General features: G+C 34.9%; 1 protein-coding gene across 1 annotated transcript in view; it reads left to right on the top strand.

The window, feature by feature from the left end:
• Nucleotides 1–26,697, top strand: part of LYST (lysosomal trafficking regulator) — a 174,124-nt gene that overhangs the window by 51,727 nt on the left and 95,700 nt on the right. The window contains 11 exon segments of the mRNA XM_041747828.1: nt 330–556; nt 1,050–1,116; nt 5,045–5,154; nt 6,757–7,183; nt 9,958–10,102; nt 11,279–11,452; nt 14,747–14,907; nt 15,910–16,100; nt 18,470–18,715; nt 21,670–21,843; nt 22,785–22,934. Of these exon segments, the coding sequence (XP_041603762.1) occupies nt 330–556; nt 1,050–1,116; nt 5,045–5,154; nt 6,757–7,183; nt 9,958–10,102; nt 11,279–11,452; nt 14,747–14,907; nt 15,910–16,100; nt 18,470–18,715; nt 21,670–21,843; nt 22,785–22,934 (2,072 nt within the window).

The raw sequence follows: 26,697 nt of genomic DNA, 5'->3' as shown, positions 1-26,697 counted from the left end.
TTGGGATAGTATTTTTTCCCACTTATGTCGGAGGAATGTGTTAAATCTGTATCACATGTCTATAAAAGTTACTATTGATGTTTGTAATTCTATTGAAGTTCAAAATTACTTTTAAGCTACTCATTTATCTTCAAAATATCCACAAGACTTGATATCTAAGACTTGATTACTTACTGTAATCAAAAGTTACCTTGTAGGAAAAGGCTGTGTGAGAATCTTCTTTTTATAAAGAGTGCTTTGCCACAAGATCTCCCTAAATATTAAGTGAGATTTGAAATATTTATTCAGTGGTTAGGGAATAAATATCATCTTTTGTTTTCTTCTTTCAGGTGTAGACATAAAGCCTGAAGCAGAAAGTTTCAGTGCATCAAGCAGTCCAAAGGACTGGCTTGAAAACCTTACTGACGGGGAAATAATATATCCTGAGATTTGTATGCTAGAATTAAGCTTACTTTCTACTGGTAAAGCCAGACTTGATGTGCTTGCCCACGTATTTGAGAGTTTTTTGAAAATCATCAGACAGAAGGAAAAGAATATTTTTCTACTCATGCAACAGGTAAAAGATGCACTTAGTTAAATGTGTTCAATATTTATCACACACATGCCCCAATCACTCATCTCCATATTTAGAACCCAACTTGTCTAAAAATTATTTGAGATGATTGCTTATCTTTTATAAGACCTTAAGTATGCTTTTACCTACAAGTGGATTCTAAAAATTCTGTAGTTCTCTAAAGCCGCATTAAAAAAATGAATGTCATTAACTAATCCTCATTTATTTATGAGAAATTACATTTAATATATAGTTACTGTTATTTAAAAACCAGAAAACAAAAACAGTATGAAAAAAGTAAATGTATAAGCCACCTAAAATAGAAAGAAAATGAAAAGTGCATAATTGTGTACATAGCATTCTTCCCCATTATTTGAAAAAATGTATATATGTATATATAGAAGAGTCTCAAATCAGTTATTATGACAGTACAGTTGCTTCATGCTTTCATGAGGTAAGAAATTTAATTTCTTATGTTTTGTTTTTTAATCTTCAGGGAACTGTGAAAAATCTTTTAGGAGGGTTCTTGAGTATTTTAACACAGGCTGATTCTGATTTTCAAGGTGCGTTGAAACTGTTAGTTTTACACAATAGCTTTGAAATTATTTTGTTGTTATATGAAATGAAGAGTTAATAATAATGACTTCAACTGGCATAGTATCCTGTGGTTTCAAAAGTAGCTTTATATGCATCATCTCTTTTGTTCTTCAGAACCACCCAGATAATAGAGTATCTTGATTTTATAGAGGAGAAAGTCACGATTCCAAGGGATCAAGTGAGTTGTTCAGTGTCATGTAAATAGAAGTGGCCTTGCAGGGACTGTTCTCTGGTCCAAACACTGTGTTGCTACTTTATCAGACATTGAGTGCCACTCTCTACTCTGTCCTTTCACAGACATTTGAAGAACTCATAATGAATATATAATATTCATAATGAATATATGATATGGCTATGGGTAATAGAAATCTACTAGATTTTAGTTGGAGAAGTCTAACATAACATGAAACATTAATTCAGATTTGTCAGATGTTTCCTCATGATTAAATTCAAGTGATTCATTTTTGGAAAGCAGACCTCATAAGTGACGTTCCTTTCATAGTGCATTGTTTTGTGGTTTGTAATGTCTGTATTTTATTACTGTGATGTTGACTTTGATCACTTGGTTAAGGTGGTGTCTTGCTGGGTTTCTGCCTTGTAAAGTTAACTGTGGTTTTAATCATTGAATTTAAGAGGTTCCACATATATTCTAGATAAAAGCCTCTTATCAGATGTGTATGATTTGAAATATTTTCTTCCAATCTTTGGCTTATCTTTTCACTTTCTTGATGATGTATAACTGAAGCACAAATTTTTTATTTTGATGAAGTCCAGTGTATCTGTTTTGCTCTTGTCTCAATACTTTTGGTATCTAGGAAGGTCTAACTTCCTGTCACAGATAAAAAGTAAGTTTCTCCTCTCCGCATTTGCTGCTGTCTTCTTTTTTACATCCTAATTGTAATCTTAGGCCTTCTCGGATTGATCTTGCATATGTCTTAGCTTTTCTGTCCCATTACCTACTTCTGTCTTTTTGTGTCATGTTTTGGGAGATTTCTCCCATTCTATTCTAACCTTTTGTTCAATTTTTAATTTTGGCAGTTATCTTTTAATATATAAGAGCTTCTTGGGTTTTTTTTGGTTATTCCGTATTCATATAAAGATATAATATCTTCTTAAATTTATCTATCTAGTAACTAACATTATTTAGAAAGATATCTTCCCTACTCTAAGTTATTTATTTTCTCTCTCAGGTCAATTTATCAATTTGCTTGTCTTTTATATCTTGTTTTTTCTTATTTATGTTGCTGATTCTCAAATATTTTGTGAACCTATTTTGCCCATTTCTGTTTAAGAAAGCTGTTGGAGGGACACCTGTGTGGCTTAGTGGTTGAGCATCTGCCTTTGGCTCAGGTCGTGATCCTGGGGTCCTGAGATTGAGTCCTGCATCAGGCTCCCTGTGGAGAACCTGCTTCTTTCTCTGCCTGTGTCCCTGTCTCTCTCTGTGTATCTCTCATGAATAAATAAATAAAATCTTTAAAAAAATAAAAGAGAGAGAGAGAGAGAGAGAGAAATCTGTTGGAGCCAATGCTGTAAATTTGCTTTTCTATTTGGCATCTTCCCTGAATGGGCAATCTGTTGAAGAGCTCTGTGTGGATGTACCAGTGGATGATAGAGGCTCCCCAAATACTATAATAAAGAGAGATTTATGTGGGAGGGCCATTAGGGCTACTGTTACCTTATATGGCATCTTGCGTACATTAGAAAAATATATCCTCCACACATAGGGCTTGTCTTAGTGTATAGTGTTTCTGTTCAAGAGAAAGTCATCCCTTCATCTGGGCAACATAGCCCAATGCCAGGATGCATGGTTTGGTCAGTAGAATTCAGATTTTATTTTAGCCCATATTTTTCCCCTTGGTTAAGCAACTTGGCCTGTCTGCAGACTGTACCTGTGTACCTGGTACCCCTGTTCCTGGTGTCTCACTCTCCATCTCAGCTTTTGCCTGGGAATTCAGTGGGTTTCTTTAAAGAGTTATCAGGTTGGGACATAAAAGTAAAAGCTGAGCTCTCTGTGCTCTTAATTCAGAATCAAGGAGAGATATAGGTGTTTCCAGACAGACCTTGTATTATTAACTCGTGCATCTGTAGCCCCATCCTTACTTCCTCTCCAGAATGTAGACAGACAGATGGGCTCTCTACTTCTCTGAGCCACTTTGTAATTCAAAGAGATTCTAAGCTACAGCTTTCTCTTTAATCTATCTACCCTTCCAGCTTCAAGAAATATTTTTAAACCTGATGTGCCCCCAGTGCCCACTGACTCCCCCACTTTTTTTTTTTTTTTTTACTTTTATGAGTTTCTTTCTTTTTGTAATTCTGTACTTTTAGTTCAGTGGGTTTTCAGTAGTAGACAAAGGCAAATATATGTAAATATATATATATATATCTTCATTCCCTGATTTTGAACTGGAACCTTCTAGGTTTGAACTGAAAAAAAAATAAGTCTAAGCACATACACACACTTTGATCATATTACTTTCTTCCCCCACCCACCCCCCGTGATTATCTAACACTTTATTTTATAATGTTTTTTTTTTTTTATCAGAATCCTAGTTCGGTTCATATATTACAGTTAGCAGATATGTCTCAAGTCTTTTAATCTGTAGATGTCTACTCCCCTCCCGCCCCACAACAACACCCTCTTGCAGTTTTTGTTGTTGAAGAAGCCAGGTCATCTCGCATGAGGCATCTCCTGAAATTTTGGTGATTATGTCCCTGGGAGGTTGTTTAACATGATCCTCTCTGTCTTTTATTTCCTTTAACTGGTGGTAAGATCTAGAAACCTAATCAGATTTGAGTTCCATTTTTTGACCAGAATATTTTATGGGCAGGAGTCTGTGCCTCTATCAGAGGCACGTAATGTCTGACTATCTCTTTTTGGGGGACCCTAGGAGCCGTGAATAGTCATAGCCTAGGGACTTAGAAAACAGTAACACACTATCATTTCATCTTCTTGGATAAGCTGGAATACTTAAAGAAAACTGGTTCTCATCAACTCTTTGGTTACTCTAAGATATAATTTGTAAAGGAAAGGCAGGAGAATACTTAATTATTTTCCTTTATTTACTAGTTTTCATAGTTCTTACTCTAAAACCTTTCATGGATTCATGTTACTTACAGGGTAAAGTCCATGCTGTTCTATAGTCTGGTTGCAAGTTTCTTTCCAGATACACCTATTACACTACTGCATCAGCTCGCTGCTTCTACAAAACATGGTGCTGAGACATTGCTTCTCTTCCTAGCTTGCACATCAGGATTATTTCTGTCATGTCTAAAATGGAGATAATATTTCATTTGTAGGACTTTTTTTTTGGTGAGGATTAGCTGAGATAATGCATGTAAATATACTTTGAGCACTATAACGTGTGCTACAACTATTAGTTACTTTATTCTAAAAAGTTCTATGAATTTGTGTACTACCCATTATATTTTATTCTAAACTCCATGATGGAATGAGGAAAGTGTTCAAAATAATTGTTCATGATATAGTATTTTCATATCTTTAATATTTACACTTTTATTTATGTCATCTAATTTAGAAATTAAAAGTTATAACTTAAACAATTTCAAGATAAAAAGGTTGTAGAATATTTTATGGTACCTAAATAAGTGTCAACTTATTTAACAAATACTGTATTAATTTATGCTTCTTTAAATAATACCTCTCCTGTGAATTAACTCTTTAAGAAAAGTAGGGTTTTTTTTTTTTTTGTCAATGGGTTTGTTTGCACTTAATCATATTGCTATTTTTTCAGCACATTTTTGGATTATTAAATTGCTTATAATCCATTGAAGATGTGATAATAGTATTTGATCTCTTTCAGTGAAATTGTGTGTTTGGAACCTTTAATTATGTATTGGCTCTAATTTTTTTCCCCCTATCTTTCTTTAATTTAGCATGCCAGAGGGTATTGGTGGATCTTTTGGTATCTTTGATGAGCTCAAGAACATGTTCAGAAGAGCTAACCCTTCTTTTGAGAATATTTCTGGAGAAATCTCCTTGTACAGTAAATATACTATAATTTAAAATGTTTTCACTGATACCTAATAGAATATTTTCAAAAAATGATTTGGAAGTCACTAAGATCTCTCTTGTAATATGGAAGTTATTATGCAGTCAATTCCATGTTGTTATGTGTAAAGTTCTCAATCATTTTATTATTTGCACGTACTTAACTGTTTCACTTCTGTTTTGGCTAACCAGATATCATTGGGTTTATAGTCCCATTGCCTCATCCCACCCCTAGTTGTTGTGCTTAAGAAATGCTAAACAATTTTAATTTCTAAAGAACTTAATTATGAGTAGTTTACACCATTTGAAGGATTATCCTTTTTTAAGAAAATTACTATCTACCCTTCAAGTATTTTCTATCACTTCTTTCCATTGGTGTAGCTTAGTGACTTTTCGACTCTTTGCTGAGAAACTCATTTTTATAACCAAATCTTGACTAGAAGCATAAGCAAATAAAACAGAAAAGCTTAGAGCTACTTTCTTTGAAGCAAGGCCGAATGTTCCTGAGCCCTGCCCATATCACCACCTTATTCCAGCTCTGTGGAACACGAGGTTAAAAATCACTAAAGTAGACACTTAATAACTGACTATATATATTGAATGTTTCTTTTACTTTTCTTGAGTGCAGTTCTCATTATCATCATCAACATTAGCTGTTATTTTATGCGTAGGGCATACACTGTGTAGGGCATTGGACTAGGTTTCTCTTTTCTACTTTACTTGTCTCTTAGGTATTACTTTTCTCTTTAATTAAATGCTCATTTCCTCTCTTATCTTTTCTACAGTTCTGCATTTCAGTTTAACCCCAAATTTTTAATTAATGAATAAAACCTAAAAACTCTTATTTTGGTTTACCAAAAACAGATGAAAGAAAATTTATTTGATTAGGGAAGAGTCATGTAGAATAAGTTGGAAAGTAGTTAAGCCACTCAATGTTATGAAGCCAGTTATGCTATAAATATCATTTGAAATCTGGAGAATTTTTAAGGTCTCTGGTTCTTTTTTTTTTTTTTTTTTAATTTTTATTTATTTATGTATGATAGTCACAGAGAGAGAGAGAGAGAGGCAGAGACACAGGCAGAGGGAAAAGCAGGCTCCATGCACCGGGAGCCCGATGTGGGATTCGATCCCGGGTCTCCAGGATCGCGCCCTGGGCCAAAGGCAGGCGCTAAACCGCTGCGCCACCCAGGGATCCCAAGGTCTCTGGTTCTATCCCTCACTTAAAAATAATTGAGAGAAGTAACTATAGCTTACTTGAAAATAAACCTCTTTCTTTAGTAGAAATGATACCAGGTATAATTACTGTATTTAATTTCTAATACTTAAAACCAATTCATAACTTTTAGGCTTGTACCAAAAAAAACCCCACCTAAATCTAAAATTAACCACAAGAGAGTATATATTTTAAGAATAAAATCTCCATATCTTATGAGCATTTTAATGCTATGTTGGATATGAAAGTATATAACTAGGAATGCTGATATGTTTGTGGGTGAGCTTGTACCTTCATTTAAAACCTGAATTCCAAAATTATTATGTACTTTGTACATATTACATACATGATCGTCACATTTTATTTGTTTTTCATTTTCTCTAGGAAGTTCTTCTTGTGGGTATTCTGAAAATTATTGAAAGCGACATTATAATGAGCCCTTCACAGTACCTAACCTTTCCCTTACTGCATACTCCAAATTTAAGCAATGGCGTCTCATCACAGAAGTGTCCTGGAATTCTAAACAGTAAGGCCCTGGGATTATTAAGAAGAGCGCGGAGTTCTCGGAGCAGGAAGGAGGCGGACAATGGGAGTCTCCCGCAGCAGCTGCTTTCCTCCTGGCACATTGCTCCAATCCACTTGCCTTTGTTGGGGCAGAACTGCTGGCCTCACCTGTCAGAAGGCTTCAGTGTCTCCCTGTGGTTTAACATGGACTGCATCCAGGAAGCTGAGAGCATCATGGAGAAAGGAAAGAAGATCAAGAAAAGAAATAAATCCTTAGTTTTACAGGACAGTAGTTTGGACAGAACAGGTATGATGTTCCTATTATCTGTTACCTCTTATGCTTTTTTCAGACAGCATTTTGGGTTGAGCTGTCAGAATACAGTGACATTATCATGTGCTCTGAGCATGTTCTTCTCCCTAAGTGCCTTAGTGATGGCAGGCCCTGACTTACCAAAGCCTGGGTTGTCAGATAGCTTTGAAAACTTCATTTTCTTCTGTATTTTTTGCTTTGGGGTGAGGGGTGAGGGTTCTATGGTGGCAGGACCACCACATATACAACTTCCTGGGGGTCATCAGCCCCATTTCCTGACTTTTTCCTGTTCCTGTTACTGGATTAGGGTGATTCCTGATGTTAGAGAAGGAGAAGATGCAACCCTAAGGCCACTTTTCCATCTTCCTGTTTCCTACACCCCAGCCCCCGTGAGCCCCACTTCATCTCCTTTCTCTCTTGTAGCTCACCTCTCCTCCTTGTACCTCATCCTACCTCAGTGCCCCCTCCTAGTTCCTGTCACAGCATGGCTGGATGTGTCAGCCTTTCTTCAGAGTTAGAATCCTTCCCATTCCAGTGCCTTCTATGATCACTTTTATGCTTCCATTAAGCTGTGCCTCATTCCTCATATGATGAGGGCAGGAAGAACCTGTTTGCTAAAAAGCAGGTTATCGTGGTGAGAAGTAATACAGGGCTAATTAATAGAGGCCATGGGGTGAATGAAATGACTAGAGGAGACAGACGGTTAGGGGTTTATGGTTATTGGGAGGTCCCGGCTTCAGGAGCTCTTAATTGCACAGAGCTTACATGCCTCACTGGCACCCTGCTACAGAGCACTATGCCTTCAGAGCAGGTTCTCCACCACTGACTCACACAGATAGAAAGGAAAGACCTTAATGACACTCTCAAGACCAAAGAGTAGGAAATGTCACCTCATATCCACAGGTAGAGCTCTGGATCCACTCCTCCAGATGCATTTCCATGTTCTCAGCATAGCATACTTAGGTACTTTTGTGGGTTAGCCTAGAAAGCCAAACTTTTTTTGAAATGAGGTAGTTATAGCATTTTCTTTTATGAATTGAATTTTGCCATCTAAGAATTGATAGCCCCAAAGCAACACATATGTGATCCTGTTGATGATGCTGTCTCATGTGCATTGAGTGCTCTCTCTATGGGCATCACTTTGCTCTACTCTTTCTACATATGTTTTTAACCCTCACAACTACTCAGTAAGGTAAGTGCTCATACTGTCCATATTTGTAGATGAAATTATACAGCATGACCAACTTATATAGCTGGTAAGTGATGGAAAGGGATTTAAATTCACCTATATTTAATTCCAGAGCTCAAATGCCACCACTACACTATAAACAGTACAGACTGCTTTCTTGTATTTAAGTGGGGGTGATCACAATGTAAACAGGCTCTAATAAAATGAAATAAGTATACATAGTGACCTGAGAAAAGTCAGTATTGGGAAGTTTTTAAAATTTTTATTATAAAAATATGTTAGAAAACATGTATTTTAGAAAGAGGACCCTACATAAATATTTAAAAAGAACATTTAAAAAATAGTATATATCCCAAAATTATGAAGGGAACAATGAAGAAAATATTATAGTGATAATGCATCCTTTGCCACTAAACCAACTTTGTGACATTAAGCAAGTTCTTGAACCTCTCAGCACCTCAATTCTATCACCCTCTAAATGGAGACAATAAAATTTACCTCATAAGATTGTTATGCGCATTAAATTAAGAAATATTTGACGTATTCCTACCTAACAGCACCTGCGTACACATGCTTTTTGTTCTAGTCTTTTATTTGTGCAAAGTCAGTTTTGACATAGAAACATTAGTGTCATATCAGCCATGAATTCTCTATACATCTCATTATCTTTTGCAACAGTTCTCCAAATAATGAATTTAACTCTTCCTTTTAAAGACTACAATTGTTTAGGAGGTGTATTCTGAAAAATTGATAGGGTTTATAACTGTTGAAAAATGGCAACAAATATATATGCTGCCTAATAACTGATAGTGTTCGTCTTCTCAGAAAGTCTGAGCCCTCAGATGTGCATTTTGGTGCACCTTCATTAACATAGCTTTACGTAAAGTCACGCAGCATAGTAGCAGGAAGTGTGGGTGGCTTGAGGATTCAGCTCACTATACATACTTAGATGGTGCTAGAATTAGCTGGATAAGAAACCAAGTCAGGATGAATAACCAGACAGTCCAAAGCATACAGCATTTCCTTAGCACACCTTAGAGAAACATTTTAGAGTTTTAGACTCACTTAGCAATTATATTCAAAGATGACTCATCAGGGAGCCTACACAGGAATATATTTAAACACCACAATTTTTCTAAAATAAATTTTTAAAAATCATGCTATTGTAATAATTATAGGATGATTGGAGTAGTGCATGTGACAATGTGTGCTCCCTGGGCTGGGGTCCATAATGTCAGAGTGACCCAATCCAATCAATAAAAGAATTGTGGCACAGATTGTAATAGGTCACTGCAGTGACATCACAGCAGTCTGTTCATTCCCCCAATTAGCCCTCAGTTGTCATGTATTTTGAAACTTTAATAAAACTTCTAATGCCTTCAATTACTGTTTTCACTCCTGGAGCTTTTTTGGAGTTAACATCAGAACTTTGGGAATATTGTTTGAAACAGGTCAGGTTCTGACATCCAGGTAAATAATTTACTACAAATGAACAACCACACTTTGTGTTCTTTTAAATTCACTTTTCTACTCGGTTTTTATCAACTGCTTTACTGATTATTCTAACATCTTTTTACCATAGAAAACAACAGACCAGAATGTGCAGAGTACACAAATCCTGGTGAAAGGCTCATAGAAGAAGGATGTATTCACATGATTTCATTGGGATCCAAAGCGCTGATGATCCAAGTGTGGGCTGATCCCCACAATGGCACTTTTATCTTTCGGTATTGATTATCCTCAACTGCCCATGAATAGATCATGTATTTAAATAATCTATGTGAGACATTAATGTGAAATCTGCTAATAAAGATCACTACAGCAAATAATAAAAATAGTATTTAAAAAGAAGATACAGGGGATCCCTGGGTGGCTCATCAGTTCGGCTCCTGACTTTGGCCCAGGGCGCGGTCCTGGAGACCATGGATCGAGTCCCGCGTCGGGCTCCCAGCATGGAGCCTGCTTGTCCCTCTGCCTGTGTCTCTGCCTCTCTCTCTTTCTCTATGTCTATCATAAATAAATAAATAAATAAATAAATAAATAAATAAATAAATAAAACATTCTAATAGTTATTAATACCACCTTTGTAACAATATATTATTCATTCCAAAAATCTGTAACTGAACTCTAAAGTAGATTATGTTAATTCTCAGATTTTAGACCAAATACTTGCTGAGGTATTATCTATGGAAGTATTCTGTTAGATTGCAATTACCTTAAGATGTTATTATCAGACAGCTGTTTTCCCTGCAGATTATGTATTTAATAGGCATTATCTGATCAACTTCAGTTCTTACAATCTTGTCTTTTTTTTCCTACCTCCTTTGTTAACTAGTGTAGATACAAATCTTTTACTTATATTGAGTATGAATAGTATGATACTATTTTTATAAAACTTTAAACCAAAATATGTTATTTAGGTGATACATGCTTTTTGTTGTAAATGTACTTGGTACTTTATATACATCCTATCTTAATTCTCTCAGTAGTCCTTCCAAGTGGGATAGACCTCTAGTACATCCTGGCATTTAGACATTTATGTACAACATGTATTAATTTTTGTATGAACCAACTATTACATTTTAATGTCTAAAAGAGCAGTGACTGTAGAAATAGTAACAATAAAGGGTTTTTTTGCAAATTGAATTTTGAAAATTAATGCCTAAATTATTAGCACCAGCAAATGAGCATCATCTCATGAATTGAGGTAAATACTATAAGAAAATAACTAAGCATATTTTATGGTATAAAACAAAGACCTACTGACTTTTCAGGTTAGTTTAAAAGTAGAACTGCTTTTTAATCTCATTTAAATATCTAGAATTATTGTTGTTATACATTTATTAAATGCTGAGATCAGAAATTTCATGTTTTCAGCCTATACTTTTTCTCTTTTTTTATAGTATGTGCATGGATTCAAATGATGATATGAAAGCTGTTTTACTGGCACAGGTTGAATCACAGGAGAATATTTTCGTCCCAAGCAAATGGCAGCATTTAGTCCTTACCTACTTACAGCAGTCCCAAGGGAAAAAGAATAACCATGGGAAAATCTCCATATGGATTTCTGGGCAGAGGTTTGAAACATTTTTAGTAAACACTAACTTCAGTTACATTTTTAAGTTTAGTCTGTCATAGCTTCTGAGATATGTTACAGAAAACTATAGATAAAATGTCCTGTATATTAATGCAAGAATCTGTGTCAGAGTTGGATATTTTTTCCTATTTATCACTTTAACACAAAATTAATTTCCCATACTAGTAACTATTGAAACTTAACATTTGGGTTTGGGGGAACATGCAGAAATCTGGACATTTAGACATTTATGTAGAATATATGTTACATCAAGGAACAGAACCTATAATTTGGTCCTTCATGTCTATACATTTATAAGATGAATCCACAAGAAATTATTTCAATTAATTGACTAAACGGGCTAATACCTAATTTTTTTAAGGCTAATACCTAAATTAAGTCAGATTTCAAAAGAAGTTAGAATGACTAGAGAAAAATATAAGCCAGTGTGTCAGGTGATAGATTGAGATAGGGTCCTAGAAGTGTACCAGGTGATAGATTCAGGTATAACACTGTGTAATGTTTACCGACCAGGAGAATTGTGGGTCAAGTTAATAAGAAATATTTTCTGGAATATCTTAATGTAAAATTTAACCCCAAGAGACCTATCTTGGATTTGTAAGAGTTGGGAAGTATTTTATGAATGAAATAACATGAAAGCGGATACAGAATTGGAAACTGGTATAGCATGGAATGGGATCAAGCTGGCTCGAAGAAAGATCCTAAGTTGAATAATGAGAAAGAAAAACGAATGGATATGGTAAAGCTACCTGATAGGCAAGTTTTTAATTTCAAGATGAGGCATCTAGAATGTAAGGAATGGACTATAAAATATTGCATACCTGCTATGTTAAAGATCTTTTGCTAGGTGCATTATAAACATTACCTCCTAATTCTCTCAAATATCCCTTGAAGTAGATTAGACCACAGAAACAATATATGCCTTAGTGTAGATGAACCTATTTTTAGTCATTCATTTGTTCATCCATTAAATCTATATTGAGGAATTACTGTGTACCCACCATGTGCTGTAGTGGGCCTGAGGGAAATGGTAAACAAGACTCAAGACTCAAGTTCCATGCCTTTTTGGAACTCACAGTCTAATGGGGAAGCAGCAACAAACAAACAGTTAAATGAATATATACAAATTATGACAAATATTGTGGAGATAAAACAGATCCCTAGACAGAAAATAACTGGTTTTCGATTTAAGAGGTGGATCAGGAAAGGCCTCTTTGGACAAGGATTATTTATGAGACCTCAAGGGGAGATGGAGCATGCTCTGAACAGAGGGGAGGAAAGGCTTGTGAAAACGAAGGGAAGGCTGTGTGCTAGGTCATTGCTGAAAGGGAGGCTATCAAGTTAATGGCTTCCAGCTGTCCAGCCTTCATGCTAGAGGAAGGCAGAGGAGATGGGGTCTGTGAATGACCTGGAGTAGTCAGTCCCTAGTATCTGCCACAGGAAAGAACAGGCTTTGGGAAAAAAATCAAGACTTCAGTTTTTGTGTATTCATTTTTAAAATACATGGAAATATGCCATTGAAGCTTCTATATTCCAAATAAAATATTTTCTGAGACAGCCAATTAGTAAATTTTTTTCAGAACCTTGCGTGAGATCTGTTGGAGTTGGGGATAGGGCTGGAATAGTGAACATCTTTCTCTTGGACTCTTTTCGCATTTCTTGAGCTCTCAACATGTGCCCGGCACTGTATTCAACACCTTACACAGATTACCTCATTTGGTCCTCCTGATAACACTAGGAAGTAGGCATATTGTTTTCTCTATTTTACATAGGAGAAAGTTGAGACCCAAAGTGGGGTAAAGTCATGTCACAAGAATGGAATACACCGGAAACTTGAACCCAGATACAACCCATGTTTTAGAACCGGAAGATTTATTGCCCCACAGCTTTTTTTTTCTGAATCAGACCACCTGACAGCTATAGGAGTCATAAACTATTAGACTTGTTCAGAGTGAGAGTTTAGATTGTTCATTGTAGACAGTTAGTGAGCATAGCCACTGAATTCACATATTTCTACATTACTTTGAAGGAATTTATTTTTACCATTTGGTACAAAGTAATGATTTAATTTGTTAATAGAACAATGAGCAAGTGACCAAGGACAAATACATTATTCCTTTGATTAAAATTTGGTACTATCTTTATCACTTTCTGAACTAATAGAATAATTTCTATAACACATTTCAAGAGAATGTTTTTAATAATACATAATGACACTTAAAAACAAATTATTAATAGTTTATGTTGTTATTTAATGATGAGCACACAAATCTGGTAGAAATACATGGCACATAGTAGCTATTTAATATTTATCAAATTCATCTTGTAAAGCATTCTTTACCCTTAAAAACTATATTAAGTCATACTGCCAATAGGTGGCAGTAGTGCTTCAGTCATGGCCATATATTTGGTTCAAGAAAGATGCTGGTAATAGAAATGATCTTACTCTAATGTTGTATATCAGTTATAACTCAATTTTAAAAAGTTGTCTCATATCTTTATCAGAAAATATTTCTTTAAAAGAAATGTATATGTTAAATATGAAACAGAAAGCCTTAGGGAAGAGATTTTAAATAAATAGATATACCAATGTAGAATTTCTCATTAAGGGATCCCTGGGTGGCGCAGCGGTTTGGCGCCTGCCTTTGGCCCAGGGCGCGATCCTGGAGACCCGGGATTGAATCCCACATCGGGCTCCCGGTGCATGGAGCCTGCTTCTCCCTCTGCCTGTGTCTCTGCCTCTCTCTCTCTCTCTCTCTTTGACTATCATAAAAAAAAAAAAAAAATTAGAATTTCTCATTAAGAGCTAACCATGTCAGCATATTCTGTCTATCTTATTTATAAACTTTACCTTTATAAGTTACCTTAATTATCTTACTTTGTAGCTTAAAATATTCACCAAATAGGGATAGAACTTAGCATACTATACTTCCAACTAGATAATGAAGTCCTCTTGTCATGTGTGTCTCTCTTTGAGAAAACATTTGAAGGATTTTTTTTTTTTTTTTTTTTTTTTTTTTTTGCCATTTGGTACAAAGTAATGATTTCTTTTGTTAATAGAGCAATGAGCAAGTGACCAAGGACAAATATATTATTCCTTTGATTTAAATTTGATACTATCTTTATCACTTTCTGAACTAATAGAATAATTCCCATCACCAGCTCTGTGATACCAAACCAAGACTGTTCAAGAATTTCCCATTATTAAACATTCATACTTTTGAAATACTCTTAAGTCACTGAAATAATTGATTTAACTTTGTTTTTAATGCAGGAAGCCTGATGTTTCTTTGGATTTTGTGCTTCCAAGAAGAACAAGTCTATCATCTGATAGCAATAAAACATTTTGCATGATTGGCCATTGTTTATCATCCCAAGAAGAGTTTTTACAGTTGGCTGGAAAATGGGACCTGGGAAATTTACTCCTCTTCAATGGTATATTTTTCTCCTTTGAAGAACTTCTAAATTTTTCTTTCAGATAACAAGTTATTAAACTAGTAAATTATCCAGGATAATTTAGATATTAATCCCTCTTCCTTCACTTAAGTAAGTACTATACTACTTAGATGCCAGGATGCACTTTTAAAATATTTTAACATTTTTATATTGGAGATGTTTCTTACAATTGATATATACATTTAATGTAGGGATGTACGTCATACTCCAACCCCTCTCCTCCAAAAAGAAAGCTTATATTAAGTCAATTTTATTTTATAATCCTGGGAAATGCAGTATTATGACAAGTAAACTTAGAATGGTTGTCTCTCTTAAAATTTTAGGGTATTCTATAAAAATAATAAATTTTAGGGAAAATATGTTTAAAATATATATATATATCACTAAACCTGACACATAATAACATCCAGGCAGTGCTTATTGAATATATAAATGGATGGAGGGAATAGAGACATCAATCCACATTTATTTTAAAAAGAAATTTACTGATTATAGTTTCCATTTACTTAAAAAAAAAAAAAGGCAGAACAAAACCAAAATAGCTGTTTTCTATTTAAGGAACAAATAGAAATTTTGATTTTATTTTATCACAAGCTTCATAGTTAACTTTGTATATTCATTTTCCATCCATAGTTGGCATAGGTTATTTGCTAATGAAACCAGATTGGAATTTGAGGCTTTATCAATTTTATTGAGATAAAAGAATCTGGCAAAATAAATTAATTCTTGATTTCTTGCTTTTTATGAAAAATTCTGCTTGGGTGTCTGGATGGCTCAGTTAGTTAAGCATCAGCCTTCAGCTCAGGTTATGATCCTGGGATGGATCAACATCACAGCATCGGGCTTACTGCTTAGCACGGAGTCTGCTTCTCCCCCAGCTGCCTCTTCCCCAGTTCGTACTCTCAAATAAATAAATGTAAAGTCTTAAAACATTCTGACTGGAGTGATCTAAATAAGTAAGCTTATTTTTCTGCTATTCAGGAGCTAAGATTGATTCACAAGAGGCCTTTTATCTATATGCTTGTGGACCCAACCACACATCTATAATGCCATGTAGATATGGCAAGCCTGTGAATGACTACTCCAAATATATTAATAAAGAAATTTTGCAATGTGAACAAATAAGAGAACTTTTTATGACCAAGAAAGAAGTGGACATTGGCCTCTTAATTGTAAGTTTTCATTTTATGGTTTTTAACTTTATAGTAACTGATAATAGATGTTCATTAAATATGTAATTAGCTATCAATTAAATTTCTAAAGTTTCTCTTCTTCTTTCTCAACATCTTTGTTCCTTAAAACTCAGTTTTTTCTTTAAAAAAATTTAAATACTCAAATTTTTTTCAGGTTTCAAATTTTCATCCCCTTTTCCTTAGAACTATATTTCTATACTAAGTATTGGTTTAGTTTACATCTCCTGATCATATAAGAAAAATGTTTATGATATAGTGAAAATATAACATATGTTAGCCTACACAATATTGCTCATTACATTTCATTTCCATATTTATAAGTTAATACTAACTTTTACTTATAATATTGGTCTTAATTACATATATTCAGATTTTAGAATATTTGTTTAATATCAGTAACAGTCAGGAATTGGCTTTCAAAATATTGCTAACTCTGCTTATATGAGACTCTCAGACTGTTTTTTATACAATATTGTAATATTTTGTTCTAGAATATAATTTAGGAACTTGTGGTGGATATTTTTCATTATAGCAACTAGAAAGCTGAGCCTTCATAATCTTAGAAGATCTACTAAAAACTGGTAGATCTGGCCATGAAACTGTGTTCCTCCTTCTCTTGCTTCTTATAAGAGGTACAGTTATATGTCAGAGAGAGTTTTTACTTGAAGGAAACTATTGGTTTGGAATGTATTTTGTTGTTGTTGTTGTTAATGAGATGTGTATTTCATATTTTTTAAATTATACTTTAAAGCTGTAACATTTGATTAAGGGAAAGGAGAAATTCTAGCATAGATATTTTGTAAAACACAATCTTAAATGGTGTTAAATATATATCTATAAAGTGGATAGAGAATAGATACCTATGGAATTTAGCTAATGATCTGACACTTTGCATATATGATCTTTTTCTCCCTAGAAAGTATTTAAAAATGAGGATTGAAGGCATTTGGGCCATCTACTATGATTGAGTGGTGGCCAGAGGTGCTAAGTGTTCCATACTACAAGGGCAGTATTATGCAGCAAAGAATTATCCCACCCTAAATGTCTCACCATTGAGAAAACATGCTTTAGGGAAATGTTTCTCAAACCTGAGCGTGCATCAGAATCACCCAGAGGACTTATTAAAACAAATTGCTGGGCCAGTGTTTTGGATTCAGTAGGGTCTGAAGTGTGGCCCTGGAATTTGCATTTTTAACAAATACTAGATGATGTTGATGCTGCTGGTTCAGGACCACACACTGAGAATCCATGCTTTAGGGAGACCAGGGAGTTCACACAACTAGTGTTTGTTCAAATAATAATTTTAACTCTAGGTTTTGGTTAATCATTTGTTTTTACACATACATAAAATTTCCCTAATACTTTTATTTTGCTTGAAAAGAATATAGGTTATATAAGTCGCAAAATTTAACATAAATTATCACAAATGAAAATTCTAAGGGTTTGATGTGAAAACTCTAGAAAGCAAATATTTAAAGCCTGATTTAGTAACTTGGGGATTATGAGGTCATGAGCTAAAGTCTGGCAAGGCACTGGTGTCAGGTGGGATTGTCTTACATAGATGACCATTTTGTCAGCTTTCTGATGAAAACTATTGCAGGTTTAAGTTTTTGTTTTGCCCAGCATAATCATATACAATAGACTGTGTAGTCATGCTAGTTGGTATGCAAATATACTACATGATGTCTAGGTAAAACTTTTAATATCATCATGGTTGAAAATGATCAGAGCCCCCACAGTTTCTATGAGAAGACACTGACACAGTACATGATTTTCCTAAGCCTGAGCAACTCACCTAAAGTTAGAACCTGATGGAAACTACTCTCTGTGGGGAGAAATATTGAAAATTCCTTTGTTTTAGTTAGGAATGATGATAGCCTGGGATTTTATTCTAGTAGAAAGATCTGGCACACAGTCACTCTTAAATGAGTAGCCAGCCTGTGAACAAATTTAAAGCAAAAATTTTGAATGCATTGACCCAGAGTTCCTATCTCATAAGGTTGTAATGATTGGTTAATATTTGTAAGTGCAAGCAACAAAGCCTGGTATGTAATGAATGTGGTATGAGACTCAGCTGTTCTTAGTAGCAAAAGTAAGTATAATTTCATGTTTATTCTAAAATGATTAAAGCCGGAATCTTTCTCAGCCTTGACAAAGTTTATACTATTGGTCACTGCTAATTGAAATGGATCTTTGCCACCTTGCCTCTCATGTTCATCTTTGTTTAGTGTAGTGTCTGTCAAAAAAAAATTGTTCGGCACCTTTTCAGTTTGAAATATATACTTGCTGGTTGATAACTTACTTTTTAAATTTTATTTAGTGACTAAAGGAAAATATTTGTGTTTCAGGAAAGTCTTTCAGTTGTATATACGACCAACTGTCCTGCTCAGTATACCATCTATGAGCCAGTTATTAGACTTAAAGGTCAGATGAAAACCCAACTCTCTCAAAGACCCTTCAGCTCCAAAGAAGTTCAGAGCATCTTGTTAGAACCTCATCATCTAAAGAATCTACGGCCTACTGAATGTAAAACTATTCAAGGCATTCTGCACGAGATTGGTGGAACTGGTATATTTGTTTTTCTCTTTGCTAGGGTAAGAATCACTGACTATAGTTTTACCTGAAGAGAAACTACTTCTTTAATACTGATAAATTTCAGTGTTTTTTTTTAAATTACAAAACCATTTATACCTCAATTATCATAAACTTTAAGAAAAAAAAATCACATGTTGTTTGGGTTGTCATTAAGTTCTCTGCCACAAACGGTGAAAATTCTTTTAATTGTGGAGATTTTAGAAGTTTTCTATTATCCAGAAATGTAATTAGAACAATTAAATATTAAATGCACAAGATTTCATGGGGTGCCTGGCTGACTCAGTGAGTAGAGTGTGCAACTCTTGATCTTGGGGTTATGAGTTCAAGTGCCACATTGGGTAGGTATTACATTTAAATCAGTCATTCAATGTACAAGATTTAAATTGTCAATAAGAAAAATTACATGTTATAGTAATGAAAAGAAGAAAGGTGTTCTTTGAACAAGATTGAGCATGTTCAAGGTGGTATGGCCATAGACAAGGAATATATTCTTCTTTTTTTTAAAATATTCATTTGAAAGAGAAAGAGTGGGGGGGAGGAGCAGAGGGAGAAGGAGAGAGAATCTTAGACTCCTTGCTGAGCACAGAGTCTGACACAGGGCTCCATCTCATAACTCTGAGACCATGACCTGAGCCAAAACCAAGAGTTAGACACTTAAACCGACTGCATCACTCAGGAGCCTTAGTAATGTAGTCTTTAAAATAATGGTTGTGAAACTTGTTTTTCCCAAGCTTACAGATACATGGAAAAAAACAAGAGTCCACAAATAAGTACAACAAATAATTTGAGTTTGTTTGAAGTCATTTTTAAAAAATATTTTCTTTATTTTATTTGAGAGAGAGAGAGAGAATGAGCAGGAGGAGGGCAGAGGGACAAGCTGATTTTCTGCTCAGTGAGGAGCTCCACCTGGGGCCAATCCGAGAACCCTGAGATCATGACCTGAGCTAAAGCCAAATGCTCAACCGACTGAGCCACACAGGCACCCCTGTTTGAAGGATTTTTCCTTAATGTTTATTTTATATTTATTTGAGAGAGGATGAATGGGAGGAAGAGCAGAGGGAGAAGAAGACTCCCCGCTGAGCAGGGAGCAGGACCTGGGGCTCTATCCCAGGACCCTGGGACCATGACCCAAGCCAGAGGCAGACACTTTGACTGAGCCACCCAGGCACCCCTATTTGAAGTTTTTCTAAAAGAGAAGGAGAAATATTGTTTGACTGTTATGAGTACTGTATTAGAAATAACTGTTCAATTATCTGTTCTACTTAGTCGTTTTAGAGCAGGGACAATAAATAACTTGCCTGACATAGACAATCAATAAGTATATACTATTTACAGGGATTGCTGAAATCCTAAATAGGGAATACAAATGTACTAATCATCCCTCCTTCCTCAAGGCCCATATCCTTGTTTAATTAAGGCAGCCTTGGTCTTCTTTCATCCTCAGAATTTTATTCCTAAGTGTAATTTCTGCAGCATTCTCAAATTTTCAGTCTTCCTAACTGGCTTGCTTTCTTCAATTGGACGACCACTTTTGATTGATTTTGCAGCAAGGGGTGCATCAGTGTCTGATACTACCATTACTGTTCTTATAAATATTTTGTCAGCATTGATTTGCCATACTCTAAGCTGTTTTTCTCTTTTCTTCTTCCTTTTTCAATTTTTTTTTTGCATCCAATATCTAGTTAATTTTCCCATAGTATTTTAAAATTAAAAGCTCTTTGTCTAACTCCTTATCAACATTTTGTAATCAACTGTTATAGCTTTGTATAATTTCAAAATATACATTTTGTTACTGAATGTAATTTTGTTATGATTACTATTACAGTGACTAGATCCTAGAGACAATGATTAATATTTTGTTTTGCCAACATTTAGGATCTTGCCAATAAGACTTCTAAAGTATGTTGTCATGCTTAAAACTTATAAACTTTCTTCACTATTTTTCCTCCTCCCCTACAAAAATAAAATTTGGTCTCCTTAAAAACCTTGCATACATAGCCTGCATTTTGATCCGAATCTCTACCATACAGTCAAATAGGCAACCTGCAGCCTCCTAGCTGTACCAGGAATTTCTAGCTTTAGACCCTTACCCTATGACACCTGGGTGGCTCAGTGATTGAGTGTTTGCCTTTGGCTCAGGTCGTGACCCTGGGGTCCTGGGATGAGTCCCATTTTGGGCTCCCCATGGGGAGCCTGTTTCTCCCTCTGCCTATGTCTCTGCCTCTCTGTGTGTGTCTCTCATGAATAAATAAATAAAATCTTTAAAAAAAATAAAAATAAAAATAAACCCTTAACCTTCTACGGTCTCTTGCTCCCGGCTACCTGCCATTCCTACTTTCTAGTGTTTTGCTGTCTTTCCAGACCATCTTCTCTCCATTGAGGCTTCCCTAACCTAAGCAAAGTAGAGTCAGAAATAGTTTCTGTGCCCTTATGACACTCATATCTCATTCTTTTTTTGTCTGTAATCATGATAATAAGGTGTATGTTTCTCATATATAGCAGTGGTCAGAAAGCATTGGTTTAATTGAAATACAGGGCAAATCTATGGTTTTCATACATAAAGCTTATCTTTTGACTAGATAGTAGGCCCCATTGGGGGCAAGTATCATGCCTTTTACTTCTTTGCTATCTTCCACAGCATGTAATGTAGAGCTGATTTGTTGATGGGCCAATAAAAAACCTGAGGCATTTTGCTGGCATTTCAGATCACTAATGGAATGCTTCTGACTTATACAGTTTTAAATGTTATTTCAGTTCATTTATAGTATATTTAAGAGACTAAGGATCATGGGATTTATGTCTTTCATTTTTGTTTATAATGCTTAAATAATGACAAGCAAAGTGTGAGCAAAAAAAAATAGTTTGCAAATAAAACTGATAGATTGATGTTATATAATAGTCAATAATCATACATGTTAACTTTTTTAATAAATTAAAAAAAATATTTTTTTAGGTTGTGGAACTCAGTAGCTGTGAAGAAACCCAAGCATTAGCACTGAGAGTTATACTCTCATTAACTAAATACAACCAACAGAGAATACATGAATTAGAAAATTGTAATGGACTTTCTATGATTCATCAGGTGTTGATTAAACAAAAATGCATTGTTGGCTTTCATGTTTTGAAGGTATGTCCTCATAATATTTATTCTTACAGTTTCATATGCAATGATACTTCTTTCTTCATTAGTCTTCCAACAATAAACTTTTATGTTTCAGTTATTCCTGAAGAAAACGAAGGAAACTCAACAGTGTATATTTGATACACTGTTGTGTATTAAACACTTCTGGTTTTCTTCATCATTTACATAATTACATTTTTTCTTGTTTAAAGCATTTTAGAAGAGTAAGAAAAAAAATTTGGATCTGGATAAACTGGAGCTGTGTCTTAGAGCTGGCCCCTCATTCCATAGATTGATGAGATTAAGACCCACAGAGACACTGTTTTTTTGCCTCAGCTCCCCCTTATGGAAGATAACTCAGTTCTCTTGACACCTACTACTATGCCCCTTCCAGTGGGCAATGCTGCAAGAGAGTTAGCTTTCCAAAGCTGTATTAGTTTTTATTTTGATCCAGCTATCATCATATATTTAAAATTTCTAACTAAGAGCATTTGGTAATGTTGTGAAACTATTTGTCTCTGAGGGTACTAGTAGTAAGGCAAAAGACTATGTCTCCACCCGTCCCTTCATTCCCCAACTCCTTAAACTATTAAGATCCATACATTTATGGCATGAATCTTTAGTACTCTTTGGAAAAAGTGTTTAAAGTCTAACATATTCATTGAACTTAAAAAATAAGAATATAAAAATAAATAAAAATAAAAAATAAAATGTTTATTTCACCTATATTACTGAATAGTCATTTACAAATATTTGGAAGTTTGTATTTTTCTAATTTGAATTGTTTTGCAAAACAAATTAAGGATACTTTGTGAAATGTTGAATTATCACTAATTTTCCTTTGAATTTAATGTAATGACTGCTAAGATTGAAAGCTTAATGTTTCTGTTGAATTTTTGGATTAATCAATTATTAACGCATCCTGTATTAATGCTAATTTTCCATAGACACTTCTTGAAGGTTGCTGTGATGAAGATATTATTCATGTCAATGAGAATGGAGAGTTTAAGTTGGATGTAGAGTCTAATGCTATAATCCAAGATGTTAAACTGCTAGAGGAGCTGTTGCTTGACTGGAAGATATGGAATAAAGCCAAGGCATGCATTTTTATTTATTTTTTAAGATCGGAGTTTATCGGAGAAAGAGAAAGTGTGCATGCATGTGTGAGTGGTAGTAGGGGCAGAGGGAGGGGGGATGGAGAGAATCTAAGCAGACTTCTTGCTGAGTCCAAAGCCAGACATGGGGCTTACTCTCATGACCCTGAGATCATGACCTGAGCCAAAATCAAGAGTTGGTTGCTGAACCAACTGAGCCACCTAGATGCCCCCATGTGCTTTTTATTTTTAATGGTAAAAGACATATGCCATAAATTACCCTCTTAACAATTTTTAAGTGCACAGTATAGTACTAACTATATACACTCTGTTGTACAGCAGATATCTAGAACATTTTCATCTTGCTTTCCTGAAACTATACCCATTGAACATATTCCCCCTATTTCTCCTGCCCCCTCACTCCGCAGTCCCTGGCAACCACATACTACTTTCCGTTTCTGTGAGTTTGATTACTTTAGATATGTCATAGAAGTGTCATCATTCAGTATTTGTCTTTGTGATTGGCTTATTTCACTTAGTATATGTCCTCAATGTTTATTTGTGTTGAGGTAAATGACAAGATTTCTTTCTTTTGTAACAGTAAATAATACCCATTGTGTGTATATACCACATTTCCTTTATCCTTTCTTCTATCAATAGATATTTACGTTGCTTCTAGATATGGATGTTGTGAATAGCACTGTAATGGACATGAGTATGTAAATGCTTCCTTGAGGTCCTATTTTCAATTCTTTTGGATATATACCCAGAAGTGGGATTGTTGAATCATAGTAATTCTATTTTCAATTTTTTAAGGAACCTCTACACTATTTTCCATAAGAACTCCACCATTTTATAATCCCACATTGTATAAGGTATAAGGATTCGAATTTCTCCACATCCTTGCCAACAATTGTTATTTTCTGGTTTTCTGATAGTGGCCATCTATTGGGTATAAAGTGATATTCTATTGTGATTTTGATTTGCATTTCCCCAATATTTTGTGATGATGAGCATCTTTTCATGTACTTGTTGGCCATTTGTATATTTTCTTTGGAGAAATGTCTGTTCAAGTTCTTTGCCCATTTTTAAAATGGATTGATTTTTTTTGTTATTGATTTGTAGAAGTCCTCAATATATTCTAGATATTAATCCCTCATCTGATATGTGTTTGCATATGTTTTCTCCCATTCCATAGGTTCAACCATTCCATAGGTTGGTTGTTTCCTTTGCTGCACAGACAGATATGTGCTTTTAAATATTCATCTCATCATTCTTCTGGAGAAGAGAACAAACTTACTACTTTAGTGTAATGTTAATTATAAATGGCAATGTGGAGATTATTTTCTGTGCAGGTTTTTGAACAGCCATGGTAATGCTGAGCTGGAAGATTAGGATCAGAACTTAGGATAACTGGATATAGCTAAAGTAGTACTAGAAATAGCTAGAGCAGGCTAGAGAACATGGGGCTCATTCAAATCAAGTGAGAATTTGCATTTACCATAAACTCTCAAAAGGGATTCTGCTAAGACTCTAGAGACTCTTAGACTAGAGTCTTAGTCTAGAGACTTACTAGACAGTCAAGTCAAGGAGAGGGAAAAATGTACACACTTCTGAGTAGGGCAGTCAAGTTGCCCAGGAGTCATAGAGCTGAATTAGGACAAGGCTATGAAATCTTGGCTTCATTATAGGCATAAGTTGAGGAACATAGTTGATCTTAGGCACAGCATCTCAACCCAACTGGGTGGATGCACTGGTCTCAGCCAGGGAATGGATACAGGCTATTTCCTTTCTGCTCTAGTTTTTCTGGGGGGCAAGAGGTTGTTTATTTTTTTTAAGTGGGCTCCATGCTTAGGATGGAGCACGTCGCATGGCTTGAACTCTGAGATCAAGACCTGAGCCAAGATAAGAGTTGGACACTCAGCTGAGCCACCCAGGCCCCCATGCCCTAGTTTTAAGCAATCTTCATTGTATGGGCTCATATAAACTTCTTAGTTCTAGATCATCTAGAGTTAGATAGCAACATTACCATCAAACATAAAGACCAAAGTATATACCTTTCAGATTTTTTAAAAAATCAGTTATTCCTAAATTTGGCAATACTCCCTGAAAATTTACTCATTATTAAAATGAGTTGAGATATGCTGAAAGAAACCTTTGTAATCTATTATTAATAAAGATAAATTTTGATCAAGCATGCTAGAGGAATGACAGAATTATTTTTCTAATCTTCTATTTGTATAAAATGTATTGTTATATGAAAGTATAATCTTGGGGGATCCCTGGGTGGCTCGGCAGTTTAGCGCCTGCCTTTGGCCCAGGGCGTGATCCTGGAGACCTAGGATCGAGTCCTGCATCGGGCTCCAGACATGGAGCCTGCTTCTCCCTCTGCCTGTGTCTCTGCCTCTCTCTCTCTCTCTCTCTCTCTCACTCTCTCTGTCTATCATGAATAAATAAATATTTTTTAAAATTCTAAAAAAAAATTAAAAAGAAAGTTTAATCTTGGGACACCTGGTTGACTAAGCGGTTGAGTGTCTGTCTTCGGCTGAGGGCGTGATCCCGGAGTCCAGGGATCAAGTCCCACATTAGGCTCCCTGCGAGGAGCCTGCTTCTCCCTCTGCCTATGTCTCTGCCTCTCTCTGTCTCTCTCTGTCTCTCATGAATAAATAAATAAAATCTTTTTTTTAAAAAAAAGTATAATCTTCCAGTTGTAAAATAAATAAGCCATAGGGATATAAGATACAACGTAGGGAATATAGTTGATAATATGGTATAAACAACTTTGGTTTTTTTTTTTTTTTGGTATAAACAACTTTGTATAGTGACAGATGATAACTGCATTTCTTGTGATTTCTACACTCCATAATGTGTATAAATATTGAATCTCACTAAGTGTGGTATACCTGAAATAAATATAATATTGTATGTCAATTATGCTTCAAAAGAAAAAAAAGCAATTAAAGAATATGCAGCCACACATGGGGGAAGATATTATAGTATTGTGTTAGGCAGCTAACTGAACTATTGCTTCTGGACTTTATGGTGCTTATCAATTTTTAAAACTTTTTAGTTTGTCGTTATTTCTTTTCTCATTCTGAATAAACTCTCTCTTTTAGAATAAAAAATAACCATATATGTGTGTACACAAAAATATGAATAATGTGTGAAGAAAAAAAAATGTACAGTTATAGCAGATGTAAACAAACAAAGGCAGTATAAATATAAGTGTACAGTAAACAGCTCAGTTGTAGATTGGAAGATTGAACCTAACTGGTCAACAGTCGTTTTAGTATTTCAAAAGAGGATACTACTTTGGGGTTGTTGATTAAAAACAAAACATTTTTTGTTGAATTCAGTAGTGTTACACACAAATACTTCTGTGAGTTCAAAATAAGATTTTCTCTCCTAATAATTTTTAACTGAGTTTGTCTTCTGTTTTCAGTCATTTCCTTACTTTGCCACTATTCTATTTGGTACTCTTTTTCATACCTGAATCAAGTTTTCATACTTGGGCTGCCTTGTGCTCCATTTCTCATATGCCTTTTTCTTCTAGGGCATCTTGACCCCTATCTTATGAAGAGAAAGACCTTGGGTGTAATAGTATGATTAAGTCTGTCAGTTCCCTGGCCTTTTCATTGTTCATTACCTTCCAAGGAGAAATAGGAAGACCTGTAGCCCAAGCCAGTTAATTTTGTCTTTTGTGAATAGCTTTGCTGATAGGTCATTTGGAATAATAAAATGAGGCAAAGATTATTTTTCAGTATTA

Source organism: Vulpes lagopus, chromosome 3 (genome assembly GCF_018345385.1).
Source record: "Vulpes lagopus strain Blue_001 chromosome 3, ASM1834538v1, whole genome shotgun sequence".
Taxonomy (NCBI): Eukaryota; Metazoa; Chordata; class Mammalia; order Carnivora; family Canidae; genus Vulpes; species Vulpes lagopus.
This window is presented reverse-complemented; position numbering and strand designations above follow the sequence as displayed.